This window comes from Oreochromis niloticus, linkage group LG16 (assembly GCF_001858045.2).
Source record: "Oreochromis niloticus isolate F11D_XX linkage group LG16, O_niloticus_UMD_NMBU, whole genome shotgun sequence".
Taxonomy (NCBI): Eukaryota; Metazoa; Chordata; class Actinopteri; order Cichliformes; family Cichlidae; genus Oreochromis; species Oreochromis niloticus.
Genome location: NC_031987.2, coordinates 7050783 through 7072812, shown reverse-complemented (window position 1 = coordinate 7072812; position 22030 = coordinate 7050783). Strand labels below are relative to the sequence as shown.

The following is a 22030-nucleotide window of genomic DNA, read 5'->3' as shown; positions in this document are numbered from 1 at the left end:
CAAGTCTTTACCAATCTGTGAGAGAATGGTTGCTAGGAGACAAGTTGCCTCCCACCGGGCGACCTGTGCAATCACCTTTATGCTCAAACACGGTCACCCAGAGGTTGACTCTGTTGGACAATTAATCTTCAATTGGCACAGCTCCCTGCAGCAGGTCATTGACAGCAGAAATAAATCATTACAACCGCAGAAAAAAAAATTAAGGTGTTATATTACATTATATTACCTGTTTTGGTGCAGTAATCTTTGTGAAGGTCAGTGTTTATATTTCAGAGAAACATTACATTAACCAGTTTTTTTTTTTGTTTAATTATTGTATGGCGGTCCTGGTTCAAGCTGGTTAAAGCTGTTGATTTTATCCAACTTGTATTTCCCAGAAAAGACAAAACCTGTGCAAAGAAATAACCATTTCTCAGTAACTATGTCAAGAGACATTCCGATCGGCCTGTTCGCTGATTAGTGGTTGTAAACTTTCATAAAAGTTTGTTTGTGGGACGGAAGACAGTTGTAAAGATAACGGTTTTGTTTTTACACAGTGTTACTTCAGTTTATGGTGACTTTCCTACAAATTGTGAAACACTCACTGTTTTCACGTGTTTGTTCTGACTTCTTCTTGTCTCTAATCATTGAACCGACAGCCTGCAGCCTGCTCTGATAACGTCCTATCTTTATGTTTTTGTTGCAGACATACGGTGGGAGACACTAAGGTCCCCTTCTGCCTGCAGTCTTGTGTGAAGCCTCTGAAGTATGCCGTAGCCGTGCACGACCACAGCACGGAGTATGTGCACAGTTTCATCGGGAAGGAGCCCAGCGGCCTCCGCTTCAACAAGCTCTTCCTGAATGAAGATGGTGAGTTGGCTTGGACTTTTTTATTAAACCTTGTCCTCAAGTAAAGCGATGAAGAGCTACTGCTGGGTACAGGAAGTTGGTGGTAGACTTAAGTGGCACATATGATGCGAGCGTCAGATGTTTTTGAATCACAATAAGTCAGAAATCCAGCGATGCAGACCCCTCGCCTGGCCACATATCTTGGCACACTCCCTTTTTGTAGGGTTAAAAACATGCAGGCCTATGTTGACCCCCTGAACAGGTTCATTTATATGTAGATCAAGTTTGTTAACAAGTCTGTGTTAGCTGTTTTTTTACATGTTAAAAAATGCCCAAAAAAGTCAACAAAAGAGGACGTGTGTTGCTTTTGTGTGTGGGTGTGTAGAAAAACAGTTCAGTTTATTAAACCTCAGTCACATGGTTATTAAAGACTAAGGGCTGCTTGCATCATGACATGCGCTTGCTTTGTTCTACTGAACTCTCACTGCGATGCTTGGTGGGGGAGGCTGTCACGGCCTACCCAGATCATTGCTCACCGTCGCTGCTCAGATAGCTGTAGCACCAGGCAGAGTGAGTGCGAGAGCTGTGAGTGAGTCAGATGCATTGTGGGAGTACACGTGGTTGGGTTGTTCAAAAATGGGCATTTTGAGAGGAAATGCCAGAATCCCCAGGTTGAGGCTCACACTGCAGACATGTCATGGTCACTTCCTGTGTTCACCCGCCTTCTGCCAGGGCAGCCCTGCAGGGGGGTAATGTTGTGTAAGCAGATCACATGACCATGAGGAAATGCAGGTGATGTAAGCGCTCAAACTCTTTCAGAGATCTGAGGGAGGAAAGTGCTGGATTTATTTTTCACTATGTGCCACGTGATGAACACACACACACACACACACACACACACACACACACACACACACACACAACACTGTAAACACTGCACTCCTGTACAGTTGTAACAACAATACGTTTTAAACTTGTCCATACATACAGATGGTTTTCACTGGGCTGTGTGACGTACACAGAGTCCTGACAGTTAGCAGCATACCACAGATACAGCAGCAAGTTGCAACACACTTTGTCAGCCCGCCAGCACATTCCTGCATTTACAGCTACTTAAACATCAACAAGCGGCCAGTTGCCATCAAACGTTCAGGTTGAAACTTACACTTTAAACACAGTAGGCCGCAGTTTTCTTTACACTTTACAGCAAAAATCTGCCCTATGGGTGGTTTTTAGCAGGCCTGGAGTGTTTGTTTTTTTTAAAATCTTTGTTAGCCCACTGTATGAACAACAAATTCTTGCTTATAAACACTTAACAGCAGCTTTACTTATATATACATATATACACAAAACTTACAGAAGTCCAGTTGATTTCTTTCTCAGCTCCTTAGACTACATACATCTTTTTTTTGCAAGCTACATTGAGACTTGTTCGGTTTTATACATGTATTTATTTATTTCAAATCAGATGTGACTGTTTCAGCTGCTACAGCCTCCGCTGTGTTTCTCTGTATTATCTTGAGTCAGTGTTTACTGTGTATGCACTTGACCCTCGTATTCTGATCTGTGTATATGCACAGCTCTCAGGCCAAATGTTTGCACTTTGATCCTTCGTAGCACGCTAACGGAGCTCTCGTTGTTTTGCAGATAAGCCGCACAACCCGATGGTGAATGCTGGCGCTATTGTTTGTACTTCACTCATAAAGGTAAAAGCAGTCACACTTCGTCGTCCTCTGTGTGTGTGTTTGTTTACATCCAGTCTGTGTGTCACTTCCTCTCAAACCTCAGAAAATTCCTTGTAATGTGGGTGTCGCTGAGCTGCTTTATCAGTGAGGTAAAATGAGGGGTAATGTAAGGCTGTGGGCCTGGGGGTTAATTAACCTGCTTTTAATGATTTACCTGACATTTCCTGACTTATTTAACTGATTCTTGTGAAACTCATGATGATTTTCTTTCCACTGTGTTCTCGTGTTTACGACTGAATCAGTTCGAGGTATTTGTAGGTTACTGCCCTTAGCCGTGTGTCCTGTTGTGGTGATTAAAACTCTCGTTAATCCCTCCTGGAGGACACTTAGCTGCTCCAGCTCATACGCTTCGACCACACAGGGTAAAAATAACCTGCACAGGTTAAAGTGCACACCTTGAGATTTTATTTATCCCATGGTGGCTCAGCCTTAACGTAGATTCAGTAAGTTTTCTGGTGAGCGATCAAACCAGCTGCAGCTCACAGTCTGACCGCCCAAACAAAGGAGAGATTAAACGTGGCTTAAATGCCAGCTTTGTCGTGGGCTTTTCCTCCGGCAGCGTTACATTTACAAACACTTTAAAGCCGTTAATCGTCATTCGGAGGTTAAATTTAATTTCTTTATCCACAACAAGCTCTCTTTGCTTAATTAGCGCTCACACACATGCTCACAGGGTTAGGGTTAGGGGGTTAGGGTAATATAGGATGGTCAAACATCCGCAATATAGGATGTTTGACCATCCTATATTGTGTCATGACTGACTTTAACGATCGATTGCTGCAGCTTTTTCTGGAGGTGACCTTTTTTTTTCTGTCCCCAGCACTTAGACTTTATCCTGTATGACTAATGAAGTGATTCATCCCAGCTGCATTGATCTAGTGCCAAAGCTTCAAGGTGTTACTTTTAGTTTTTATTGGACTTGAGTGGAAGCAGTCCAGAGAGGGAAGGTCTTCAGAGTGATTTGGATCTTTTTGTATTTAAAGGTAGCTCAGGTCTGTGTGTTTTCAGTGTCCACATGTTATTGTAACATTGTTCATTTGATCTTTTTTTTCTATTTGTGCTTCTTGTTCATTTTCACCCTGCAGATAAACCGTTTTTAAAGTGACTGCACTTTGCCTCGTGATCTGTTACCTTCACATTAGACATTTATCACGCAGCTTTTGCGTCGTGATGGAAAAACAGCAGCTGAGCAAAGGGGAGTGCAGACTCTTAACACTCCTAATTTAAATCAAAGCAGAGGACAAAATTAGTTTAAACAGAGACACCAGCAGGCTCATTTACAAAAATGCTGTCTTCTCTCTAAACTGAAATAAGGCAGGACTCCATGTTTACAGCAAAAATAGTAAGCATGTTTATTTATTTACTGAAATTTGAAAAAAAAAAAGGCTTTTCACAGGAGTATGAATTTTAAATTTAAGTCAAATGAAAACAAATAAATGCAGGGGAAAAAAAGGCGGACAAGGTGAAGGGACACACGGTCATCACATTAGGGAGTTTAGGTGAGTATTTGGGAGACCTGCATGGTAAAGGTGCAGAAAGCAAAGAAGAGCCGATGGAAAAACTGCTGAATTTTTTAACTTTTAAAACAATAAACTTTGCACTGTATCGTAAAATCGTAATTTTAATTAGAATTTGATTAATTGTACTGCAACCCAGAGACAAAGGCAACTGCAGGAAATGTTAATCCCTCTAAACCATTAATAATCTGACCTTTACTTCCTGTAGACGGATGACCAAACGTTTGTTCTAACTCGGCTTTATTTGAATTTAAGTACATGAGTTTGTGCTTTTAGAGAAAAGGTAGAAAAAGGGGATAGCTCGTTTCATAACAAAACAAGAGCTTCGCAGTAAAAATGAATGAAAAGAAGCTAAAATGAAAACCGAAACATTCGAGAAAGCAGATGCGGGACTAAAAGTCACAAAAATCAGTCATCAGATAGACAATCGCCTGCATGTGATCTTAAATGTTTGAATGATATAAAATAAATCTGCAGAGAATCGACTGCTCTGTGTTTCAGTTTAATGACCCCGGTGTTATTGTTGTGTTTCACTCTTCGCTCTTATCAGCTTTGTTTTCAGCTGCAGGAGGAGATAGAGCAGGAAACCCTGCGATAAAATCAACCCACAGCTTTTAGCATTAAGAGCCGGATCGTTTTTCTCAGGACCAAAACAAACTGTTTGTTTTCCAGGCAGTTTATCATTCATGTGTCAGAGTCACTAAATGCTTCCCACTGAGCTGGAGTCTGGACATGTTTAGGTTAACCAAAACACTCTTAAACCAGGGGAAAAGAGGCTGCAATGATTCTCAATTAAAGTTTGCCAATAAAAGCCTCCACACATTTTATTTTGACACTTCTGTTATGTTTAAACTGTAAAACATGGACAGAGACACCCATTAGACCCAAATCGGGACTAAAAATGTTTTTTTCCGCACTACAGTTTATACTTAATGTACACATGTGCAAAGTCATGCGACGTTACGGCTCTACTAACACCATCAACGCTTCCACTCAGTCATGCAAAGCTCTCACACAGGATTTCTCTGAGAAGTCAGAAATTAATCAGGAATGCAAGTAAATAACTGTAATTTGGCATCTTAATTAAAAACAAAAATCTGCTTCACTATTTTCTTGTTTTTTTAAAAGAATAAATTCAAACATTTATGGATAACAATAATAATTATATTTTATAATTAAAATACGGTTTAGATTAAAGAGCTTGCACATACAGGTGGATTAAATTAAAAAAAAAGTAAAGTGCTGAACATTATGCACGAAAACAGTTAAAGAAAGGTGACCAGACTTGAACAGGAGCATATACTGTACGGGTGCAGTGCACAGATAGCTGCTAACTGCTGAATAACATTCTAATAAAATCCTCTTCACTCATCTAAACTGGACCATCGTTCCTAGATGGTCTGTTAGTACAATTAACTGCTCAGCCGCCATTTTTATTTGAATTAAAGAGACTCCAAGAGCACAAACACAGGCTGAGTTGAATTCTGGGAGACAGCATGCTTACATCAGGCTCCAAACATGTTCATTTCTGCTGTAAAGTTGATTTTAACGTGGAAGTCTGCAGGGACTGGCTCGTTGCTTAAGGCGGCCTCGAGTGGACGTTAGTGGAACTGCAGTTTTTAACGCTTCCACACCGGCTTGGACAAACTCGCTGTTTCTTGAATCATAAAACTTTTACTGAACATGTCTGGACTCCGGCTCTGCAGGCACGTTCGAGTTAACATTAACCTTGCTAAAGTCTGAGCTGATCAGGTTCTGTGTTTTTGAACCACCATGTGATACAGGAATTCCTTACACGCTCTCAGCCGTCAGGCAGGTTCACTCACAGCTTTCTTTCTAATTAATGATGCAGTCTGAAGTCCTCAGGCGTTAAACTCAAACTCAGAACATGTGTCTGTGTCCACATCAGCTCATCAGTGTCTCTTTTTTTTAAATGTGTTGCTTTTTATTTTGATTTGAACTGTAAAGCCGTTGGTGAGGTTGCACAGTTAGCCTTTAACCTTTGGTGGGGAAACCCGCCGTGAGGAGCTTGCCGTGGCAGTATGCCCCCAAACTGTTGTTACATGCTGCTTGAAGGCTACATGTTGTTGCTGTTTTTGTATGTTGCGTATTTTGCAGACTTAGGAACTGTGGGAAATAATGACTGCAGCAGCAGGTCAAATGACGTTGGTAATTTTTTCTTCCTTTTCCATATCTATCTCCTCATTCTCTCCCACTTCCCCTGATCCTCTTCCTCTCCCTTCTCTCTCTATTTTTTTTATTCTCCTCCAGTCAGCTCTGTAGAAACTTCATGTAGAGACTCTTAACATCTCCATCAGCGCCACAGTTTTAAAACTCTACAAGTAAAGTTAAAACTGGTGCAACAGCACTTTAAATGTGCATGTGTGGCCATTTTTTTTTTGTTTTGTTTTTCCTTTGCTGTGTTTTCTCTGCGGGACATCAGCGAGCTACAAGCTGTGACGAAGGCCAACCCTCCCTCCCTCTTCACCTCAAACATGCGCACACACACTCACACACCTGCACAGTGTTAACTTGTAATACACACCTACCTGCATACACCCACATCTTGCAGACTTACTGTAGAAACATGCACATAGTCAGGGCTGTCACATATATTAAAAACAGGTTTGACAGTTTGGATTGGAATCAGTGAGATGTAATGAACACGTCTGCTAAGTCTCCCTTCAAACTTCCCTCTTTGTAATCTATCCGCAAACTGATCGCATTAATAGTTTGTTGAACTCTTGGCAAAGCTCGTGTGATTTTTACACTTTATTTGTAATCAAATCTGTTCATGCCTGCTAATTGTGTAAATCTAATTGGTCAGCAGTATCATTTATCATTTTATAAAATAACCTTTTGTGATGCTGTGCTTTATCCTCTGAGATTTCTCTCTGTAAATGAATGGTGCTAACGGCTCTTTATTTTGTTCTCTCCGCAGCAAAGTGCAAGCAACGCAGAGAAATTTGACTATGTGAGTATTGGTCAGAGCTCTGAGTCACAAGTATTCAAAGTTAATTTATATTTTCTTTGTCAAGGTGTGATTCGTTCATCTAACAACGTTGTAGCCTGACGTTAAAATGTGAAATAAATCTTCTTGGACATTTTATTAGGTACACCTTTTCATAGCACAAATCTCTAATCACCCGGTCTGCTTCGAGCTGATACATCAATATAGAACAGTAACTCAAATAACACTTACAGTTACAACCAAAGTATGCAGAAGAGCATCTCTGAGCCTTGAACCAGCTTAACCAGCTCAGCTACTGCAGTGGAAGACCACACCGGGTATAACTTCTGTCAGCTAAGAACAGGAAACTAAGGGTACAGTTCACACAGACTCACCAAAACTGGACAATAGCAGATTGGAAAAATGTTGCCAGGTCTGACGAGATAAGACTCGATTTCTGCTGGGGCATTCAGACGATAGGGTCAGCTGTGGGATGTGGTAGAATGGGAGATTCACATCATGTACGTACAGCTTATAAATCTGCAGTAACTATGTGATGCCATCAAGTCAACATGGACAAAAATCTCTTGTTGAATCTATGACATGATCAATTATGGCAGATCTGAAGGTGTACCTAATAAAATGACCAGTGGATATATATATATAAAAGTGACATTGCTCCTTTGTTTCAGACTCCCCATTTTGAAGGGTCAACCTGAGCATTCGCTGCCACTGTGTTGGTTTTTCTTGTAGCCATTATTTGAGAGGCTGGCGAGCGCCCCCAGTACCCCTCCTCCTCATGGCTGCTAAATGTTTTTATTGGTGTAGTCGATGCTCTCATGCAGGAAAGATTCAGTACTCGTGAAAACATTGAGCACAGTGAGGAGGACTGTGGAAAACAAACGGGTGTCAAACATCGAGTTTTCTCTTGAGGTTTAATTACCTGCAGCTCTGTGTGTGTTGAATATGTTTAGAGGGACTCTTGATGTTTTATATGTGCTGTTTAGCTGGCAGCTCTTATCATTTGTAGTGTCTGACCTCCATACATGAACCTCTGGATCATTTTTCACCTCAACTCTCCTCCTGCTTTCCCTCCAGGTCATGAACTTTCTGAAAAAGATGGCGGGAAATGAGTATGTGGGTTTCAGCAATGCCACGTAAGTCCTCCCTCCACATCGCCTCCTTAAAATCACCCAATAAGTTTACTTATCCTTGCCCTGCAAACCCCCGAACCTAGCTGACCTAACCACCACCATAATAACCTCCACAGGCTCATTACAGGAAGCATAAACTGTGAAAAACACCTTAATTAACTGGGATCAAATTAACAAGCACACAGGCCATGTTTTAAATGGCTTATGTTAACGAGAAGTCAGATATCAGCAAGACTGTCTTATAGTACCTGCTCAGAACAATAATAATAATTAATAATGTAAAAAAAAGCTTTTCTTTATACAAAAAGGCTGAAAACTGTTTACAGAAACATCATTTTGGTGCACAGTGACCCACATCTGTTGTGTGCTGGGGACTTCCACAGGTGCTGATGAGGTTTTAAAGGTTTGCATGATTTATGACGGCTCGTGTTGCAGTGTCATCACATGATGGCATGAGCTGTGGTTATGTTGTACACATAAAGGGCGAGGTCTGTGAATGCCAGCACGGCATTGAAATAACACACACACACACACACAAACTACCTTCATTTGTAATGGGAGTGCTCTTCTTTGTGTGACAGATTCCAGTCTGAGCGTGAGTCAGGAGACAGGAACTTCGCCATCGGCTACTATCTGAAAGAAAAAAAGGTTTGCCTTTGGAAGAGTCATCTGTGTTAGTCTTTGTGATTCTCGTCTCTGAAAACCTGGAGAGAATTTTGAGTTTAAACTAATCAGGCCTCACGTTTCTGCTTATTTCGCCACTGAAGATTGAAGGTTTACAGCCAGCAGCTCAGCATGTAATGCTTCTCGCCCCATAAATTAAACATGCATTCATGCATAAATGAGAAAAATCTGCATATTTTTGCTTCAGCTGTTTGTAACCCTCCTTATTTGCCTTTTGGTGGGAGTCAGCCGAGTCCCCTGAGACTTTTTTAAACTCATGGATGGAAAAACTGACACCGCAGTTTTTCCAGTTTAGAACAGAAAAAACCCCAGTGGTGTTGTTCTTATCTAGGACACAGCAGTGTGTTTTACGCCAGGGTCACAGATCGGTAACATTAACATAAATACAATCAAACAAGGTGAGCCGTGCTCTGTCCGAGCTCCTCGTTTGATTAGAGCGAGCGCTGCAAGTTCAGCTGGACTTGGGCACAGTAGGCATGAAAAAGCATAAAAGGTCCTCTTTTAAAAGAGTCTTTCAATTTGTTTTTGTGTGAAAACACTGAACAGAAATCGTAGACTAGGCTGGTCTACGCTGACTCTAACTGAAGGTTTCCCAGAAATAAACTCATCTACAGATGCAAGACAGCAAGATAGACGTCAGTCAGTCACAGTGTGTCCAAGTCCATGTGTTTCTGAGGAAAGAACAAGATGAAAAGAGTTTTGGGTTTTTTCCTGTGAAGGAAACAACAGTTATTCTTTGAAACTGTAAACCTTTGATCAGGTGGTCTGGTGTAAAATGAGTCTTTAATGGGGCTGATGACACTCGTAAGCTGTGACTGCTCAGTTCAACAAACATAAACCAGAACTTGATCAAAGATGATGGACAGATGATGGATGATATTAGAGGAAGAGGAGACTGTGAAGCACATATTTAAAGGATTTCAGCCCTTTGGCTCTTGTACCTGATGCTTTCAAGTCTCTGCAGCATGATTATTAAATGTTTTTTCTCCTCTCTGCAGTGTTTCCCAGAGGGGACAGACATGACCTCTGTACTGGACTTGTACTTTCAAGTGAGTGTAACTTTTGCTTCTTCCAGTATTTATACATTTTTAATGAGAGAATATCATTAGATTGTTTTCCTGCTTCATTGCTGAGCTGCTTCCTGCTATTGATTTTTATCCTTGGGTGTAAAGCTTCCTGACCAGTTGTTGCCACCTGGCAGCTTCTTTCTGTGTGATACAAATAGCTTCCTGACCACACACAGGTGGTTTTACCTTTATATGCTGTTCCAGTATCTCCCAAGCCAATCAGATGGATTTATTTCCATCATTTCCACCTTTTACTTTCACTTTTCTGTCACCTTGCTCTGTAAATCGAGGTGCAGTAACAGAGTTATCGTCTCTGCTTCTCCAGCTCTGCTCCATTGAGGTGACATGTGAGAGCGCCAGTGTCATGGCGGCCACCCTGGCCAATGGGGGTATCTGCCCAATCACGGGTGAGCGCGTGCTGAGCCCAGAGGCAGTGAGGAATACGCTGAGTCTGATGCACTCCTGTGGCATGTACGACTTCTCAGGACAGTTTGCTTTCCATGTGAGTGAAACACAACACAGGTTACCGTTGTTTTGATTTATTAACTGTTTGTATTTTCAGAATTTTTAATTAGACTTGGACGGTGATTGTTAAAACTGCAGGAATATGCAATTTATTTAAACAGCAGTGTCTAAAAACAGTTCACAGAGTCCTTCAACATAAGTCCTTCACATGGACATAAGTGTTCTGGAGACATACTCAAGATGTGGATCCAAAATAAATAAATAATTTATAGCTGATGATGTTAAACTAAAAAAAACAAATTAATGAAGCTCAGTTGAGGTTTTTTTCACACTCGTTTTCTTACGGCGTTTAGCACATTGTGGAGCTAACAATTCAAAATGTAACGTGGAGCTTCCTCTGGTGATAATCCAGCTCTGCATAAGCATGGCATTCAAAATCCATCCCAGTTAAAACTGTTAAACATAATGAGATGTCTTTTGTTACTTTACAATGGTATTAATACTGTTAATACAGTGTTTATTGTATTAAAAACCCTCAGCCGAGGAGCTCATTGTGATTGGATATCAGATTTTAAAGTTGTGATGGTGTTAGATTATCTGTTTTAGAATGTTTTAAACATGTGAATTCTCACGATAAACCACAGCTAGATTATCTCAGAGGAAATGATCAATAAATGCAGCACAACGACTTTGATCCTGAGTCGGTGGGAGATGGATTTCTGGACTCTGAAACTGAACAGAAAAACGAAGGCACTGTTGCTTTATATTGGAGACAAAAAATCTAAATAACTCTTAGATTTTTCTGAGAATATTCAGTGTAATGTGAGATTTACCATCGCTGTGTTGATGTACTTTGTCACCGTTGTGGTGCTTCTGCACACACAGCCAGGCTTTCTGTAACTGCTTTGTTTCCCTGCTGCAGGTCGGCCTGCCTGCCAAGTCTGGAGTATCAGGAGGGATCCTGCTGGTTGTGCCCAACGTGATGGGCATCATGTGCTGGTCGCCTCCGCTCGACAAGCTGGGCAACTCGGTCAGAGGGATCCAGTTCTGCACAGTACGTTGTGTCCGGAGAATAAACACTCCGGGTTGAGACAATATTGCACCTCCTTGTTTATTAACTTAAATATTTTACAGCAGCAGAAGGAGCAGAATTGATTTAGGAGCTGAAAGTGGCCTTTCATTGCAGGCATGCTCTTTCCCATTAGTGTGGTTCATATCCAAACAAGCACCCCGGCCATTTTAAATCAAATTTAATTTTGTTTAATTTTTGTTTTCTTCTCATTCATCCATCATTTTCTGCTGCTTACTCAGTTCAGGGTTGTGGCAGGGCTGGAGCCCATCCCAGCTCTCACTGGGTGGCAAGACACCAGTTTAGCTTTTCTCAGTTCCTGTGTTAGTTTTAGTCTTTCTGTCTTTGCATTTCAGGACCTGGTGGAGCTTTTCAACTTCCACAACTATGACAATCTGAGGCACTGCGCCAAGAAGCACGACCCTCGCAGAGAAGGAGGCGACCAGCGGGTAAGGACAAACGCCGCCTCGTCAGGCTCATGTGACAGCACACCTCTCCAGCAGTTTCCTGTAGTCTCAGCTGTTTGCACTGACCTCCATAACTGCACGCACAGTAGCCCCTAAACTGTCCCCGTTCCTTCTTTGGGTGGAAGAGCTGCATCAAGTGGGTGGAGTTTATTCGTTTTGCTCCACGTTTAACATATAAGGAGCTAAATCTTCAGTTCAAACACACCTGGAGCCAAAGTCAGTCTGATCATTCAGAACATGTCTGGTAGATGATGCAGTGTTTCCCTCACATTTTTTAGTGCCCAGAATCTTTTTCAGAGGAAACTAAAGTATTTCTTCAGACTTCCACGATGGCGAGCACTGGTGAAGCTTTTTTCCATTACTCTGCTGACGTAGCTGCGGCTTTTACCATCATGTGACTTTACAAAAACCGGGGTCTAGGCTGCATCTGGGCTTTCGCCATCTCTTCTTTCTGTTTCAGCCGGTAAACACAAACGGGTTAAAATGAGCAAAAATTTGTGTTCTCCTTTTCTGATTAACCGTGATGGGTTTTTTTTAAAGCTCTAGCTCGCTTCATCAGTACAAATGTAAAAGTGGAAAGAGGATTTTGTGGACAGATTTGTTTGCTGAGTTACTGACTTAGTGCTCAATCTGCTGCTGGACTTTAGATTCTATCTAATCAATAGATAGATAGATAAAAATACTATTTTTAAAGTTTCTGTAATGCTATATGTCAAATTTTCTTTATTTATTATGTCAGCTCTTTTGCTTTGATTCCTTCTGCTAATGCAGGCTCAGAGCTTTATAGCTACTCTCTGTCAGAGTCAGCGTAAATACGCTAACTTATTGTTACATTTTGTTGGTAATAATAACAAAAATGTAAACCATTTTCCTTACTCTAGTTTTATTAATGCAAAAAAAGAAGAAGAAAGCGTGGTCTTACTGTGATGAAAATGCAGAGTTAAATCATAAACGCCCCACTGCAGAGTCACATGTGGTTAAAGATTTAAATTTACACGTGTCGTTGACGTTGTTAGCCTCTTTATACTCCATCAGCTGTGTTTCGTTACTATAGGGCATAAAAGTGTTTTATAGCTCTATAAACGAAGATTTCTGACCCCTGGTAGGGATATAAGTTGTCAATATGAGCGAGCAGGTGTGTTGTGTTATTACATTATGGAGTATTGTCGATGTATAGTGCTCCATTAACACTACTGAATGTGTGGGAAACACTGTGAAAACTGATGGCACTGTTTTGGCTCCATTTTACTTCCAAGTGTTGCAACGATCCACCCAGCACATAAACACAGGCAGAAACGGAGGTTTGAGACTAATTTATTATCCGTGTCAATAACAGCAACAGACCTTCGGACCTATGGATTACGAGAGCCTCCAGCAGGAGCTGGCTCTGAAAGCCCCTCTTTGGAAAAAGGTGTCCCCCACTGAGTCGAACGAGGACAGCTCCACCACTGTAGTCTATAGGATGGACAAAGTCGTCGAGTGAAACTTTAAAACAAAAAAACAAACAAAAACAGACGCCCCCACCTCGTCTGATCTCCCAACAACGCGATGGCATCATCTCCTCACCCTCATATTTATGTATAAATTATGTAGAGGATTATTTATTGCTGGTGAAGCGGTTACTGGGAAACTTGTTTTTGTTTTTGTCTGTGCTGGAAAAATGGGATTAGCTTATTATTATTATTATGTTGAACTCCAAATGACCTCCATTTGCTTCGTTGCCTTAGCGACGTGACAAGGATCTGATGTGTAACGTACGCACTTCGCTCTCGTTTTATCTCAACACACTTTTATCTTTCTTTACTTCTTCATCACGTCAGAGTTTTCTTTTTAACAATGTCGGCTAGCGCTGTGTTCACTCTACGACCCAAAAAAACAGCTGCTTGAGAGTAAACACTGAGCTGCGTGACTTTAAATTTAGGGGTGTGTTACGAGTGATTAAAAGAATATTTTGGCCGTGATTGATGTTTTATTTTCTTGGTTATTATTTTTATTTATTTCCCACTTCTGTGACTTTTGGCTCCTCAATTTAAAATGTAGATGAAGAACATTAACGAATGACATCCACAAATGTTGCGTTATTTTGCAGATATTTGTGTTTTCTGTTAAAATAATACTTGATTTGTGCCTGCTTCCGTTTCTTTGATATTAACACGACTCTATGAAACAGACAGAAGTCGTGAGGACTTTCAGCTCAAGTTGAGTTTGTTTGTGTGTTTGATGATGTGATTGATGCTAACAGAGGGCGGTTTTCTCGCAGTAAGGTGACAAAAGCATTCGGCTGTTTCTTAGGTTTGACTTGTTTACCTGCAGGTTCTGACATGCTTCTGAATTCTGAGGAATGAAAGGCGAGTAAAGTCAGTTGTGTAGGTTCAGTTTAAGTCTCTCGTGGCTTCATACAGTCATTAACTCCCTTGGTATCTACACAGCTCACAAAAGTATGCAAACACGATGCCTCTGTGTAGAAATAAATCTGCTAAATGTGAATGCAGCATTTATTTACTACAAAGGTGACGATTCATGTCCCTCACCTGAAATCCAGTCAGAAGTTCTGCGAGCAGATGGAGCTGGCACTTCCAGAAAGAAAATCAGACGTACCAAACGTGGATGAACTTAATCTGAGGCTTTTATCCTCTCTAGTCCAGTTACAGGATAAAGTCATCAAATAAAAACCTTTTTCTCAGCCACAGTTCATTTCAGTAATGACCAAAGTGATTATCAGGTCAAACACGAGCCTGCTGGGTGTGCGAGTGAGCTGTTAACCAAAAAAATACAGCATGGCTAGCTTCACACGTTGAGTTGTTTCCATAAGCAGCAGGTCAGTGAGAGACAGCTGAAGGAGAATAGATCACATGCCATTATTTATGTGTGCATGGAGTTACCGCTGTTGTGCCATGATGCTTTTACTGTGTGAGACTGCAGGAATTTATGAAAGTCAAAGGAAACAATCCGACTCACACCCGTCTGTGCACAGCAGTTTCTTCAAAACTCCACCTGCAGATCAGACTATAAGACTCTAACTCACTACACTCCTGCTCGATTCTCATTAATAGACACAAAATAAGTTTCTGTGCGCTACAGTTTCATGAGGGGCCGGCACCTGTGCAGAAATGTGGCTAAAATTCTGAAACACTGCAGACCCATCAACTCACCTGTGCCTGTAACACATCCATGGCTTTTACATGAATCATGTAGCGAGCAACTATTCCCTCCCTCTGACTTTCCGTGTTGTGTTTTGCTCTATTACATCGAAGTAACAGTATTACTAGTATTAGTACAATTACTGTTGACCAGAAATATGCTGAGCTCAGCTCGAAAGGTTCCTGCTGAAGTTTTGGTTCTGCGCTAACATCCACCCTTCTGATAACCTCTCCGCCTGGCTGCCCAAAGACATTAATGCTCCCAGCAACCTGTCAGGTGCAGGATGAAACATGATGTTTGTGTTTGTGTGTGTTAAACAGCAGTAAGCCGCCTGCCACAAACTTGAAGAAATCATGTTAATTAAAACTAGATCCGTTAATCAGCAAAAACAGCTGAGTGCAGGTTTTGGTGGTCTCTTCATTAAATCCTGAGTGCAGGATGGTTAGTGAGTCTGGCCCTTTCAGTTTTAGAAGCTTTAATCTGCTGCTCTTCTCTTTCTATGTCACTGAAAACACGGATTAAAATAAAAAATTCACAAATCTACAGAAAAGAGGTGTTAACCGGTGAGTGTCGATGTTCCAGCACGAGGAACACGTTGAGTATTGTTTGGGAAGTTTTCAGAGTCTTAGTCTCATCAGTTTAGGCAACGTTTCTTATTTCTGGATGTTTGTAGCAGCAGGCGTGTGTAGCTTTCAGCTGTGCATCTGCACACCAGTGATCTTCAGCTGCAGACCAAAGAGTGTGTTTGAATTTTTACTTCAGACGTTCCGGGTTTATCACGTGAGCTCCTCCGGTAAATATAAGTACTTGCACATAATTGTCGCGCCAGCAGATGCCTTAGATTTCTCTGCACTGTGAGGCAGGAGGAGGTGTGTGTTTGTTAATCGCTGTTGAAACTGTACATGTGTTTCGTAGGATTGAGCTCAGCGCGATGCTGCTGGAGCCGTTACCATTATGTTACTACTGTCATGTTGTGAGACGTCTTTTTATTTTTTGTTTTTAATCTCCTCGTATGTTTGGTTTTTTTTTTCTTTTTCGTTAAACTTCTGCTGGTCATGTGGGTGTTGTAGGTGAAACGTATTCAAAAGCCTCAGTCATCATCAGTGTTGCTGGATTATTATAATCTGAAGATTATTATCACATAAAAACAGTTCTTCTTCTTTAGTGATCAAAAATATGACACTAAATGAACTTCCACGGTGTCCGCATGTGTTGTTGGTTGTGCAGTTCGATGTTCGACTGATTTTGCTGATTTTAGCTGAATTGTTATTTATGAAAAAGTGAAACTGCGTTTAAAATGCAAATTATTATAAAGAGATTTTTTAAAATATAATTGCCAAACAATTAGAGAAAAGTAAGATGTAGCCGCACTTTATTTTTAATTTTTTAATAAAACTACTGAATGTACAAACTCGTACTAATAAGGAGGCGATGCGTATGCCGGTTTAGGCTACACAGATCCTGGGCGCTGAGCATACGGAGATAAAAATATTGTGTAGGTTGAACCCAGTTTAACGTACAGAGGCCCAGAGGACACTGCAGCTCATTCTATTCCCATTTAAATCAACTATATGTGCAGAGTTTTTCCAGAGTGCGTGACTTTTACGAGCAACCAACCACAGAGACGAGTGAAGAAGAACACAATCGCTTGTTTTACTTCCCTCACATGTGAGTGAGGCCTTTACCATAACAACAGTTCCTTTTTTTTGGTTTTTATGGACATTTCATTAATCAGTTCACTAAAAAACTACACTTTTAAGACTAAAGTAAAGTAAAGTAATTAATTGTTTTAGGACTTGATTAAACGCTGCGCAGCTCGTCGGTTTGACAGGGATAGTTTATTTTCCTTATTCGCTCGGTCTTAGCTCAACATTTCCTTCTTTTGGCCGTGAGCGAAACGAGTCGCTCTCCTCTTCTTTAAAGTATTTGACTTTTACATCTTTGATGCTCCGTTGATTGGCACAAAAATCTGAATTTGAGAGCCAGAGATAAAAACTAAAGCGACCAGCACTGGGGGGAGACTGAACCGATCCAGCCAATCAGGACTAATTATCAATCACATCTGTCCTTCTTTGTTTTGGAAAAATAACACATAAACCTTGTGTTTATGTGTTATTCTTCCAAAAAAACCCAGATTATTCCAATCAGAATCGTGACAGCGGGGCTTTTGAATGCAGCATCAGTGGAACTCATCAGATCTGTATTATGGGTCTGTGTAAAGCTTTGTTCGGTTTGCACCATGAAAGTAGATAAAATGAAGACTGGCTCGATCCAAACCCGAGTATTAGAAAATCAAAGATGATTAAATTCTAATGGTGCAAAGGACCAATCTTCGCACAGACCTTCATGTCATGTATGAATTTGTTTTCTGTTGTCTGCATGTTTTTGTTTTTGTCAATTTCCATGAATTTTCATCCTTGTTTGAATCCTTTTCACTGTCTCTCTTTGGTTAATTTGTGTCTTGAACATGAATGTTATCCCTTTGTAAATTAATAAAAGATTTAAAAGTGATCACTACCATCAAAGTTTGGTGACCTCGGAACTGTGAGGTTAGATTTTTATATAAAGACAAGCAGAAGATAAGATGAGCTGCTTCCTAACCTGAAAATGTGAAACCAAACAGTTCCCAGCTCACAGCTGTCAGACTTTTATGTGTTCCTGTTCGTGAAGTCTCCATGAGCTGCCTCTTTGTTCTGGACGTGCAGACGTGACAGTAAAAATGGTGTCGATATTATTTTTGTTGCCTTGTTGTTTCTTGTATGAAATGAAATAAAGCATCTGTTTTAAATCGTCTCACCCTCTGAGCTCGCAGCGCTTCTTTACAGAAAACACCTTTAACTTGAAGATTCATGCAGTCGTGCTTCTTTCTAACGTTTATGAATCAGGACATAATGTGGTGAATTCTGAGGTTATGTAAATATAACCTTAGAGGAACAGCGACACATGACAGGATCAATAAAGTGCTCGCCTGTCTGTGTCTTTATTTATTTCAGAAAAACTGAGACAAAATGCAGAAACAATGGGGAAAAAAACCCCTCACTGCTACCACTGAAATTATCAGCCAGGTGCTGCTAGTTAATGCAGTTCATTAACTGCTCATCAGTAAGTGTGAGTGGAGCGTTCAGGTGTGTTAACATAATGCCACAGAGGAAAGATGGCAGTGATCAGAGAAGCACCTGTTGCTGCCCATCAATCTGGGAAGGATTGTAAGACCAAACGATTTTAAATCCTTCATAATACAGCGTGAAAAATTATTCACAATTAGTAAACAATCAAGACAGCTGGACCAAAAAAGATCTAACAAGCATGGATTATTTGGAAGAGCTGCCAGGAGCGTCTTCTCCCTAATGAGAACATGCAGCACAGCTTAGGTTCATAAAGCTGCATCTGAACAAAGACTTCTGAAACCAAAGTGGAAATATTTTGTCCACCAAACAGCACGTCAGCACAGGCACCTCATACCAACAGTCAACCATTCATTACTATCCGTATTCATCAATGCTCCAGTTTTACTGCATTCTGACATAGACACGCAAATACATTTACGCCTCGTCTGCAGGTGTTTTTGTGCACCTGGTCTGGGTTTTAAGGTGCCTACTTTACCTTTTAGAGAGACATTAGAGAGTTAATGCTTTTATTTTTAATTCGATTTGGTTTTCGAATGTCACGTGTGTGAGACTCTGTTCTTTGATTATTCTGAATATTCTGCCTTTATGTACTTGCACCTCAGTAGCCATCTTGGTTAATGGCCCCACTTTAAGTTAAGGTTGAAGCTTTGTTTGCTTTTGTAAACATAAGATAAAAACTTGTTCATCCAGGTGATTTAGTTTTACTTTCATTTATGTTGTTTTGCACGAAAGAACAATTTTTTGTGCAAAAATAACAAAAACCACCTCATGAGTCCTGTACTTGGGAAGCTCGTCTCCTCAAGAGAAGCTTATCTTAGTTTGGTGACATGATCAGAAATTTGTAGCTATTTTAAATAGATTATACAAAAAAGACAAAAAGGTTGTATTTCCAAATATTTGTCAGGTTAGGGGTTTTAAGTATATAATTGATTTATCAAATATAATAAATACGTGAATAAATAAATGAGTGAAATAAGATTTAGTTTCCTTTTTATAATGGTCACACACACCAGTCCAGTTTTTATGGTAAGCTGAGCTAAATGGCTAACTTGCGGGGCTCCGTACTAACTAACTAGAGCACACACAGTCACATCCATCGATCGATCAATCACATTTGATTGATCGATCCTGATTGAGGTGGAAAGAAGTCACAGACAGCTGCTCCTTCGGAGCACAGAGAAGCTAAACGCTGACCTTTGAGAAGATCCTCCATGTTAGTGCGCAGTGACGTGTCACATGACAGCAAGGAGAAAAGTAGTTCTCAGGTGTTTTTGAAGGACCATTCCTCATTTTTTTTCATGTCACACCACATATAGGCGTGTGAGTTTTGGCTCGCTGCCACCAGCAAAACAAACTGAGATCACAGAATGAGGTCACACTGTACCTTTGGAGAGGTGAATGTTTGGAAGACGTGTTGAGGTGTTGATGCATTAAACTTCCTGAAGGTGACACGCAACCATCTGTTACTGTATTCATCAGTACTCCAGTTTTACTGCATTCTAACGTACAAGACATGCAAATACATTTACGCCTCGTCGGCAGGTGTTTTTTGTGCACCTGGTCTGGGTTTTTACGTGCCTCGTTTACCTTTCAGAGAGACATTAGAGAGTTAACGACTTTCGCACATGTGGCTTTGATTTTTGATTAAAGGCCATGTATGTGAGACCCTGTCGCCTGATTATTCTTTGCATCTCAAACACAGACTGTATACAAAAGATGGGCATCACCATCAGCTTAATCAGTTTTTTAAACTAGGCGTCACGAGTATGGGGTGAATCTTAAGCGCTCATTTTGTGGCGACCTGTCAACCGTGCAACCTGTCACGCATCATTTTGGTAACTTGTAGACTTCCAGGTTCTGGTTGCCTAAGTTTTTGCCACAAATCATAAAACTGTATGTGCTCATGTTTATTTTAGCCTCTCTGACACAGTTTGCATATTTTCTTTGGACTACCAAACGAGGACGAGGTTAGGACAACACAATCAGAAGATTTCACTCACAGGCCAATTTGTGCAAACCAAGGTTAATTTACTAAACTAAAACTAAAGAACTAAAACTAGATGTGAAACTAGTTTACCCCATAGAGAAACATCATGACACTGGACACTTACAGGGTTTGTGCGAGACTGATTATTTTTGGAATCTCAAACACAAATTGTATAGAAAAGATGGTTGTAACCATTAGCGTAAACATTTTTTTAAACCAGGCCTCACGAGTGAATGAATGAGTGAAGCGCTGCCTGCAGTAAAAAAGAAAAACACTAATTAAAAACAAGAAAATCCACTCTGGAAAAACCAAAAGTCTAAAAGGAAACTATGAAAACTGCAACGACTCTGGTACAAATTAGTATATTTTAAAATAGAAGATCTACTGTGGAGAGAAAAGATCGGAATAACAAAATACAGAGGTCAAACTCTTAAAAATGTCCATTTTAGGCTGTTTTGATGAATATCTGCAGGTTTTCTGAGTCCCTCTGTCTTTTTTTCAGTAGTGTACATTTTTTATTTGGAACAAAACTTAACGTTTCTTCAGCTCTCTCCTCATGTCAGATGTTTACATAAATAATCCTGTTCAGGAGAAACTCTCCCTTCTGATAAAGGATTAACAACATTAATTCACAGACTGTAGCTCTGACAATGTGAATAACTAAAAATTGAATGTTAATGATTTTATTTTTTTCTGTAGAGCCCTCTCCGTGTTTGTATTCTTATTTTCTTCACATGTTTTACTTTGAAGTTTTGCTCATAGGAAATGATTCATTCCTGTTTGGTGGTAAGTTATGACCAAAGCGTGGATCTGTGATTGAAATTTAGTGCTGTTGAATTATAGATGCATTGTGGTGATTAAATGACTAATTTCTTCCAAAATAATCATAAAAAATAAATGTGTGATTGACTTCCTTTCAGTGCTGCTTGAAATGTGTGGCGTTAGATTAGATGTAAGTGGAGTAATTCCTGCTGTTTTCCGTGCCATCCTTCGTGAATCCTTCAGCTCTTATGCAGCTGCCTGTGTGTTTTGGTTTAATGGTGTGACCCTGAAAACGTCCCGTTTCCGTCCACAGGTCAAGTCTGTCATCAACCTGCTGTTTGCCGCCTACACTGGGGACGTATCAGCCCTGAGAAGGTGAGCAGCTCACACACAGCTTTTAATAAGAGATCAGTTCAGATTTATTCACGTCTCGCCCCCCAGTGGAGCTTTTTAATAACATCTACATGAAAGAAAAACTCCTCTGGCTGCACGAGGAAGCACTTTGGTGACCTCAAGAGGCAGAAAAAGGAACTTACAGGTGTCCCTGTGGAGTTTTTACATCTGAGCTCATGAAAGTCTCATGAAACGTTTACACTATTTTCAAAAATAGTTTAAAATTATGCTGTGCATCCATGTTTGCAGCCTTCTTCACCTATTAACGATCAATTTTGAGTTCTATTTTTCATATTTTCATCATTTTTGGAATCTACAAGAGTCTAGAAACAAACATGGATGTCGTTTTATGGGCTCAGTCTGGTTGTTAGACTTTTGTTTGGAAAGTTGGGTTTTCAGGCTGTTACAAAGAAGTAAATTTAACCTGATTTCAACAATGAATTCACTTTTACCTGTTGAGTAATTTTATGCTGGTTAGAGGTGTCTAAATGGGGCAAGAAGCACTGTGAGGGCGACTAAGATTTCACTGTGGAGATTAAGCCTCAATTATCATTTTAATGTAGCTGTAAAACTTCCTGTAAAGCTCTGTGATGCTTCAGCGTTTGTTTGCTTTGGGGAATCAAAGGATCTAAAAATGATTAATTTTAGAGTGACCACGCCCCTCAATTTAACC

The 22030-nt window shown here is 40.4% G+C and overlaps 1 protein-coding gene across 5 annotated transcripts in view; it reads left to right on the top strand.

The window, feature by feature from the left end:
* Positions 1-22030, top strand: part of LOC100711430 (glutaminase kidney isoform, mitochondrial) — a 35926-nt gene that overhangs the window by 11141 nt on the left and 2755 nt on the right. For 2 of the 5 annotated variants that reach the window (XM_005463351.4, XM_003458359.5), the window contains 10 exons: positions 686-849; positions 2476-2534; positions 7032-7064; positions 8139-8197; positions 8776-8842; positions 9877-9927; positions 10271-10447; positions 11333-11464; positions 11836-11928; positions 21278-21339. In XM_005463351.4, the coding sequence (XP_005463408.1) occupies positions 686-849; positions 2476-2534; positions 7032-7064; positions 8139-8197; positions 8776-8842; positions 9877-9927; positions 10271-10447; positions 11333-11464; positions 11836-11928; positions 21278-21339 (897 nt within the window). Of the gene's footprint in view, positions 1-685; positions 850-2475; positions 2535-3421; positions 6260-7031; positions 7065-8138; positions 8198-8775; positions 8843-9876; positions 9928-10270; positions 10448-11332; positions 11465-11835; positions 11929-13282; positions 17881-21277; positions 21340-22030 lie in introns of those variants that run through there. The other 3 variants (XM_005463353.4, XM_005463352.4, XM_025904117.1) reach the window with 2 other exon arrangements.